The sequence below is a fragment of the Etheostoma spectabile genome, chromosome 9 (genome assembly GCF_008692095.1).
Source record: "Etheostoma spectabile isolate EspeVRDwgs_2016 chromosome 9, UIUC_Espe_1.0, whole genome shotgun sequence".
Classification (NCBI taxonomy): domain Eukaryota; kingdom Metazoa; phylum Chordata; class Actinopteri; order Perciformes; family Percidae; genus Etheostoma; species Etheostoma spectabile.
This window is the reverse complement of record NC_045741.1, coordinates 7,180,125-7,189,774: the sequence shown is the minus strand read 5'-3', so window position 1 is coordinate 7,189,774 and position 9,650 is coordinate 7,180,125. Positions and strand designations below refer to the sequence as shown.

General features: G+C 43.3%; 1 protein-coding gene across 2 annotated transcripts in view; it reads left to right on the top strand.

Moving 5' to 3' along the window:
* zc3h3 (zinc finger CCCH-type containing 3) overlaps positions 1 to 9,650 on the top strand; it is a 73,037-nt gene that overhangs the window by 54,962 nt on the left and 8,425 nt on the right. For both annotated transcript variants that reach the window (XM_032525376.1, XM_032525374.1), the window contains 2 exons: positions 1,840 to 1,971; positions 8,736 to 8,899. In XM_032525376.1, the coding sequence (XP_032381267.1) occupies positions 1,840 to 1,971; positions 8,736 to 8,899 (296 nt within the window). The remainder of the gene's footprint in view (positions 1 to 1,839; positions 1,972 to 8,735; positions 8,900 to 9,650) is intronic.

Genomic DNA, 9,650 nt, shown 5'->3' with positions numbered 1-9,650 from the left:
CACACACACACACACACACACACACACACACACACACACACAAACATACACACACAATGCCCTGCACCTGTTTTGGTTGTCACAGTGCTGCCTGTAAGTGCTGAGAGCCCAGCTGTCTGTTTGTAATGCCACCTCTCCAACAGCCTCCCCTCACCCCAAAACCTTTGGCCCATCCCTCCACAGGATACTCCCGCTCTTATTACATGTGGAGCCCTTAAACAGAACTGTATGGGGTCTTGAGATAGAAGTGGGGTTGATTTTATGGGGGGGTGGAGTGGGGTGCACCCATCAGGCCTCTGAACCTAATCCGGGCACTAGTGTGGATAGGTGAGCCCGAATTTTGATTCCTTCACCCCACCGTCCTGCCCCCACACTACCACAAATATCTCGAAACCAGACACCCCCGAGCCCTAGCATTCCCCCCGCCCCATTCCCCCTCCCTTCACCACTGGCCCAAGCTGTGCACACATCCAGAGCACATAAACACATCACGAGAGCTGGACGAGCTGCAGCCTGGATAAATATTTCTGTGGCAGTTAATTGGGTAGAACTGATCCCGTCCCAACAAGGAGTCCCCCCCACTCACACTCTGCCTCCCCCCATCTTTCTTCACAGAACTCCCTCTGAGGTATATTTAGACCGGCATCCACAAGACTCGCCCCCGCACACCGAACAGTAGATCTCTCTGCACACGCACACACACGCACACCGCATACATGCTGTCCCAACACACATTCACTTTCACTCTGCCGCTGTCAACTGCAATTAAGGTCATTTAACTGCTCAGTGTGACGGATGGCTTGGCACACGGGACGTGTCTGATGCCTAGAACCGTCTGTTAACAAACTGGTTTAATCTCACGTAATTGCTCTGTGTTGTTTTCTTTCTTTACATTAGTTTCTTTTTGATTGGACGGCTCATGGGGAGGCGATCTTAATGGAGAACAGAAACAAAATGGAAAATACAATTTGTAAAGGAAACAGAAACAATGCTTTTATCTGGTGTATTGGTGTCCTCTCCTCCATGACAACACACATTTTTGCCGTTTCTTTTTATTGCCCAATATTATATTATTAATTATAATTAGCTGGGGTTGTAACCAGCAGACTTTTTTTTTTCCTGTCAGCTGCAAATCCCAATTTATTCTCTGATATGTTTTCAGGAAGAATGCCAAGGAACAAAAGTGCTCGATTCAAATTGATACCCAAAATCAATTCAATCTCTTTTTGGACATTTAGCCAATAATCACAAAGTTTTGGGCAGCTTCAACCCTTCTAACACAAACCAGATTAATCAATATATTTTGATATAAAAAAGGGAATTATATATTCAAATCCCCCATGTAGGGCTCTGTATGTTCTGATTAACCCTTGTGTTGTCCTCCCGGCTCAAAAACGGACAAAGATTTGATAATTTTTGTCCTTTTTTCAGACTTTTTTTTCAATAATACTAGTTTTACAGTACTTTTTGGAATTCATGGTCAATAACCCTCATTTATTCTATATATTTCTATATAATATTTGAATTAAAAAGCAGAAATTAGGAATTATTTTGACTAATAGTTAAGATCAAAAGGAACATACAGATGAGTTTAGTCAGGAATGGAAGTGATCAATTGTGTTTGCAAACAGCCATTTCTTTGTGGTAATTTGGTTAGAAAGAAACCCATATTTCAGATATAGACATTTTTTAAAGGGATCAAATTTGACCCCAGGACAACAGGAGGGTTAAATGGTTCATATTGTAGAATTTATTAAATGTTTTCACCCTGTCTTTGTCAAGTGCTATGAACAGTGTCTGATGTTTAGATGGCTTCCATATTTGTGTCTGACTCTCTAGATGCCGGTATGTTCCTACTTCCTGAAGGGGATCTGTAACAACAGCGACTGTCCCTACAGTCATGTCTACGTGTCCCGCAACGCTGAAGTGTGTGAGGACTTTGTCAAAGGCTACTGTCCTGAGGGAGAGAAGGTACCACACAAACACACCACAGACATTCAATCTGAGGCAGGCTCCTTGTGACCATACTGTGTGAGCACTCTTTTATCCAGCCAAAGCAACGACCATGAAAACAAGAATAGAGCCGCAAAGATTAATTGATTAATCAATTAGTTGTCAATTACTTCTATCTTCTATCTATCCCCTCGGCTGCTGCGTTTGCCGACATTATTTACAGACAGGCGTCCACGGGCAGCTCTGTGTTGCAGACTGCACTGCCCCTCCACCCCCTAGCACCATGGCATGCTTAAATTACAAATCAAGCACTTTATTTCAATGGCTACTTTTCAGGTTTATTGTTTTTTGACAATATATAATGTGTTGACGAAGGACATTTTGCAAGCAACGCATCATCAAGGGGTTGTAGATGTTGATGAAAACTTTTTACCCTTGCACAGTTAACCATATGCAGTGCACACAGAATTTGGGTGATATGAATGTATGATGATTGCAGAAGTCACACTGACAAACGCACCTGCGCCAGGCGCTTCACGCCATGTGGTTAGATCGTTGAAATAGGGCCCAATTTCTTTGAGTTGTGGACAAAAATACTTTGAAGATGTCATATTGGGTTTTTGGGGAACATTGTTTTACACACTGTTTTACAAACTACAAACCGTCTTTTAACCTTAAAAACTTTTTTGGGGTTAGAAAAAAGCAGAAATGTGTCTTTGGTTTGCATGTACAAAATACCTGCTCTTAGAAATGGTACATTAAAACAGATTATCACATCCAGACAGGACACATTATGATGACATCACATTTTAATAATGCTCTCTGTCACGTCTGCAACTGTAGGTCTTCTAAAATACAAAATGACAAGGAATGACAAAGCACAAAATAAAGTCAGCTTCCACTTTTAATTCTCTCTGTCTTTTCCTGTCTTTTCCTCGCCCGTGGTCAACGGGCTGAGCTACTGCCGCTCACTTACATTACAGTTACACTATTCTATGCATCTTGAAGAAAACCAAGACTATACTACACTGTACTGCATTTCCCTGTTCCCCACGCACACACCCCCTCAGAAACACCTGGCAGAGTTCTGCACTTTTCTAATTCAGCACTGTGTTGACGTCATTACTTGACTGTAAAGTTCTTCTGTCTAAGCCGTGTGGTTCATTTTAACATTTAATTATATTGTCCAACATGTATACAGTTCCACTGAAGTGAAACTGAGGGCCCCCCCCCCCCCCCCCCCCCCCCACCCCCACAAACACACACACACACACACAGGGGCACACAGGCAGCAACAGCTGCAAGGGGTGGCAGTCCATAATGGCATAACTGTAGTGTATGAGTGACACATTGCAGGCCTGATGGGTAACAGAGAGCCACCTACACATTACTGAGGACACCCAAGTCCCCCCAGCACACACACAAACACACACACACACACACTGTCCCCGCATCCACCTCAAGCGCACCCTCCCTTGCTCCCCCTTCCGTTGTTTTTACCTCCATTTGTCTCCTCCTTTCTGAGCTTGTTTTTGAGCGTGGAGTGTGAAACAGATGCTTTTTCACACTGTCAGACCTCATTTAAATAGTGTATGGGGAAATGAGGATATAGAAAACAAAAGGGATATTAATATTTATTCTATTAGTTGAAGTGCTTAGGTCTGTGATTTTGTGTGTGTGTGTGTGTGTGTGTGTGTGTGTGTGTGTGTGTGTGTGTGTGTGTGTGTGTGTGTGTGTGGTTGTGTGTGTGTGTGTGTGTGTGTGTGTGTGTGTGTGTGTGTGTGTGTGTGTGTGTGTGTGTGTGTGTGTGTGTGTGTTGTTTGTTTGTGTGTGTGTGTGTGTGTGTGTGTGTGTGTGTGTGTGTGTGTGTGTGTGTGTGTGTGTGTGTGTGTGTGTGTGGGGCGCTGTGCTGTGAGGCTCTGGTGGCTCTATGATGGATAGCAGGCAGTAATTATAGATGGGGAAACTGCTGAGGATGGCACTATGGGCCAGGCAGGCAGACACTCCAGCAGCTCAGGGGTTAAGTCTGCTCCTCGCCTCCATCCTCCTCCTGCCTCCTCCTGGCTTTTGTCTCACACTCATCCTCCACCTCGCAGGATCCATCTCTGCCTTCTTAATGGTCCCTCTCATTTCTTTACTCCACACCACACATTTCTAATTATTTCCTCCTTTTTTTTCTTTCATTACCTCAAATGTAACTCCTGTATCAGGTCCATTTTCATCCCTTGTTCCTGACACAATAAGCCGACAATCAGCCATCAGAGAGGTTGTGGCCAACTGTCTTCCATAGTGTTAGCAGGTTTAGCTATAGTCATGTGTTATTGGCTCGTACCAATGGCTACTGATTCAGCATGTTGAAACAGTGTCAGTGTGGGAATTAGAGAGCTTTCTGATCGGCTACAGTATTTAGCCAAATTAATCTGTGGTTTTACCCTTTTTAAAGCAGTCTCTCTTTATTGTTAAACTTTACAGTGCCATTTACATTTTTAGGAGATTTAGGCCTATAATCTCTCTCTTGTGGAAATGCACACGGGCACCACATAACTACTGAGAGTTACTCCTGCCATGCAGTTACAAAACATAGTGGTAGCTCCATTCTCTTTTACATGTTCAGTGTCCGCTTTAAACAGAAGACAGGTCGACAGACCACAACAGAGAAGTGTTTCTTCCTGTACTCTCAAACCTGCACTTGTCCCGGGCTACAGTCAGTTGTCCCGGGCTACAGTAAGTTGTCTTGGGCTACAGTAAGTTGTCTTGGGCTACAGTCAGTTGTCCCGGGCTACAGTAAGTTGTCCCGGGCTACAGTAAGTTGTCCCGGGCTACAGTAAGTTCCCGGGCTACAGTCAGTTGTCCCGGGCTACAGTCAGTTGTCCCGGGCTACAGTCAGTTGTCTTGGGCTACAGTCAGTTGTCTTGGGCTACAGTCAGTTGTCCCGGGCTACAGTCAGTTGTCCCGGGCTACAGTAATTTGTCTTGGGCTACAGTAAGTTGTCTTGGGCTACAGTCAGTTGTCCCGGGCTACAGTAAGTAGACTAATCTTTCATGTCTTTATGAAGCATGCATGGTTGCCCCCGCCTACGGTTTAAAGACGTCATCAAGAGGGACCTTAAGGGACCTATTCTCCATCAACCTGGACAACTGGGAGACACTTGCAAGTGACAGATCCAAATGGCACACAGCAATTAACAACGGCCTCAGGGACTCTCAGGAGGCCAACAAATCTGTCTTAGAAGAGAGACGCTCAAAACGGGCAGCAGTGAGTCGCATGCGACATGAACGGCCATAGTAGTACTATGAAGTATGCAGGAACCATTTTACAGTTCTGGTTACAAAGTGTTCAAACTGAATTTGCTTGCACAAACTTGATGGTGCGTTCCCCCATGACGTTGCTTTGCATTGCTGCAAAAGCTGCTGGGTGATGTTGAATATTTTCAAAGGACCTATTTGTGTCCCACCCCCACTGCACTCCACTCCAACACCGTGCTCTCATCTCGACTAAATGAGAAGAGGAGGCTGCAATGTTTTTTGATGCAGCGCTGATGTCAGTCCGAGCACGACCAAAGATAGTAGTAACAGTGTGAACTTTCATTTTCGTAACATTACCCCCTCTGTGTTAATACTCCAGCAACCCGAGCTCATTTAGAGTTCTGTTCTACTCACTCTAAGTTGCTCTAGACGTGAGTGTCGGCTTTATGCCCAAGATGTAAATGCATGGGATGTCCAACTCCTACCCTCCCTCCCGGCCTCCCTCTCTCTCCCTCTCTCTCTCTTTCTCTTTTGCTTCTTTTGCTCATTCTGTTAGTCTCTTGGTAAATGTGCTGACTCCTCCTGGTTTTGGCCCAGCAGAGAGCTCTCTAATAGGCCCCAGAGACATCCCAGCTTTCCTTAAATCAAGTGGAAAATTGGTAACTTGGTGTGGGATAAAGATGTTCTGTCCACTTTAGCTTTTTCCTCCCATTTCCCAGCACATCTCTCTCTCTCTCTCTCTCTCTCTCTCTCTCTCTCTCTCTCTCTCTCTCTCTCTCTCTCTCTCTTTCTCTCTCTTTATGAAAATGAGGATGTATGGAGCTGCGGGGAGTAGACTAAGCCTTTACAGTCAATTTCTCATACACTTTCTGTTTCTCACACTGAAAGTGCTTCGGCTTTGTTAAGTCCTGTTGTCCCGTCATGCCACTTTTCTCCTGAAGTCAAAGTTTTAATTTGTCAACATTTTAGGTTAGTGCATAGCAGTAGGTTCAGAGGTAGTCTTGACTAAAGTGATATGTGAAAGAATACATATGATGAGCATGTTATCGCTATACGGTATATTGCAATGTGTTTTGGTTTGCAAAGTTACATGGAATATTGTTTAGTTGTTACATGTAACAATGGACTGCATGGCCTCACTGTTATGGCTAAAAGGGTTAATAGGGTTATCATAATAATTAAGATCAATACTGAGATTGTAATTGTAATCCACGACTACACATTGATTTTTAAAAGAATTCAATCAAATTAACAGAAAAAACACGTTTTCAACATCAAATCACTTATTAAAACCATGCAAAAATGAAAGTGAACTTTATCATTATAATATTAAGAAGAACACATTAGCTTGCAATCTAAATAAAGGATGTCTTTCACAGAAAAACACAGTAACATTTGCAGGTCTGCAGCCATGACTGTGATCAAAAAAGTGCCTAAAAATGTCGGATTGGTCAGCCAGTGTGCCTGTTGACCAGAAATGTTCATGTAATGCAGGCGTAACGGGTCTATTTCACAAAAGGGAAGTCATTTATAACCCCCCATAGGAAATCAAAAAGCTAGTGTCACTTTTTTTAAAGAATTCAGAGGGAAATATAAAGTACTTTTTGCTTTTGTTTGTTTGTTGAGATGAAAACTTTGTGCTAAATAAAAGTATTTTGGATCATATTGTGGATCAAAAGAATTTGGATCCTTTATTCATAATTTAAGTCGTTCATCAAGCAGTAAAAAAAGCAAAATATTCTCTGTTCCAGTTTCTCCAATGTGGTTAAATATAATTTAGAGTTTTATCTGAAGACATAGTCAGCTCTGAGAAATTATGATATGATGATATTTGATTAAAACATTATTTGGAGATAAATCACGTGGACATGTCCACAACACAATCCACACAAATGAGGAATATTAGTCTATATTTTGTCCCTATGTGGACCTGGACCTGGGATCAGCAGTGATGTCAGACCCCAAATATAAGACGACCAACATTACTGGACACCTGCAGCAGATCCGATATGTTGAGCAAAATGTTGTGTCAAAACCGCAGCCCTATAAGATGATCCAGAGAAACATTTGGCAGCGAGCTGACCCTGGGCTGCCCTGGCACCCAGGGGTGCAGGAACATGGGTGTGAGGGCGATGAGAGGGGCTCTGATGGCAGCGAGTCAGGGCTGCTGGGCTCCAGGGAGAGCAGACCCATAGTCCTTAGTGTTCCTGGTAATCGATTTCAATATCCCTACACACACACACACACACACACACACACACACACACACACACATCCCCCTGATATACACTCTCTTTTTTCCTCACCCCTTCACATACACACACACTCCTCACAGCCTGCACCCCAGAGTGAATATAATTAGCTTTTCTGACAGGTGGGAGGGATCGGATCTCGTGGAGGATGAAGCGACCAATTTACACTGTCATACACACTCTGTTGCAAACATGCATGTGAAAGCTCGCTCTCATATACACAATGCTTGCCAGAATGACGCTAACTCTGACCCACACTTGCTGTCAAAGGAGAGGGTGATGAAAGAGAGTCTCTTGAAAGTCCTTAAATACAAAAGAGTGGATGGAATAACGAGACAAAATATAAAGTACTGTACGTAATCAGGGTATGTCCTCCTTTGCTTATTTGAAATGCTGCCACACAACTCCTTAAGTTTGTGTGGTGAGCTCATTAGAGCACTACTCAAGACAAACAAAAAGGTTTCATCTCTTTGAGGGAATACAAGAAAGAGCGTTGCCCAATCTAGAGTGTCCTATTAGGTTTAAAGTGCCCATATTCTGCTCATTTTCAGGTTCATAATTGTATTTTGAGGTTGTACCAGAATGGGTTTACTTGGTTTCGTTTTCAAAAAACACCATATTGTTGTTGTACAGCACATTGCTGCAGATCCTCTTTTCACTCTGTGTGTTTAGGTCTCTATTTTAGCTCCAGAGTGAGACATCTCAGTTGTTTTAGCTACAGAGTGAGACATCTCACTTCTTTACTATCTTTGTTGGGAGTTGCACATGCTCAGTAGCTCGGTAAGATCCCATCAGTTAGACAACTCTTTCTTCAACTTTGGTCAGTCCAAGGCAGGATCAGCTGGGAGACTTCTTCTAAACGAGGGACACTTGTGGAATACCTGCAGAACAGGGACAGGAAGTAGAACAGGGACAGGAAGTAGTTCTTTTGGAGATTATGGTGAACTAGTGTGTGTGGAGCAGTGTTTTGCCAATGAGAACGTGCTAGGATGCTACGCTTAGTTACCTCGTCTCGGCTAGTGACGTAGAAAGCCGTGCAGATTTTGTCCAGGAAGGACATTCAGAGTATTTTTCATAATATGGGCACTTTAAACAATTTTTAATGTGTTTGTTGTTTTGGAGAAAGCCATGGTCATGAGTTTTCTTCTGTTGCTAGCACCTTGTCCTGTAAAAATGGCCTCAGAGCACTTAACCGCCATAAACCCAGCCTGGGTAGCTCCATGAAGAGCAGTAAGTGACCTCCAGCCTTACATTCTTCATGTATTCCCGTGTCTCTGACCACCAGTGTAAGAAGAAACACACTCTGGTGTGTCCAGACTTCTCTAAGACGGCATCCTGCCCTCGGGGAGCCCGCTGCAAGCTGCAGCACCGCCAACGAGCCAAACGGAGCGCCAGCAGCACCGCCACCGCCTCGGCCAAGAGAGCCCGAACCAAGGAGCCCTCCAAGAGGTCAGGGTAGCAGACTGCACCCAGTCACTCGTAGTTGACAAGAATCATCATGAAATTACAGGGTTCAACAGTAAGAGTTGCCACATGTCCCGGGTCAAATAAAACGCCACGTCGGCAAGTAGGCCTGCACGATTTGGGGAAAAATATGAATCATGATTTTTTTTACCTTAGAATTGATATCACGATTCCCTGCCATGATTTTGTTCTCACAAAGTGTAATGTTTATGGCACACATGAACCGTGACAAAACCAAACAAATTGGCAGTACCAAACATAGATTTGTTTTTGGCACCTTTAGCACATGGAGCCGCACCAAAAGCCTGTAAATAGAGGATTCAGTGGGGAGAAGGGAGAGCATTTATACAGTCTACGGTTAAAACTCACGGAAGAAAGTAGTGGCGTTTGTGATGCAGTTGCCTCGTAAAATTAAAGGAGAATCCAATTCATTAAAAAAAAAAAAAAAGATTAAAAAAAGAAATCAAAATTATTTACAGAGTACAGGGTGAATCAAGATTGCAATTTTATAACAATTAATTGTGCAGGCCTATTGACAAGTAACTATAACAACCCACGATCACGTATTTAACGTTATAACGTTATCATTCTCCTGGCCACGTCAGAGAATGCTTAAAGGATTTGAATGTGCCGTTGACCAATCAAGAATTGAGTTAGTGCTTGGCGTTTGTAGCGGTTTTTATGTTTTACATTTAGCATTTGGTGGCGTTTTTGGCATTTTTTTAAGCTTTTTTTT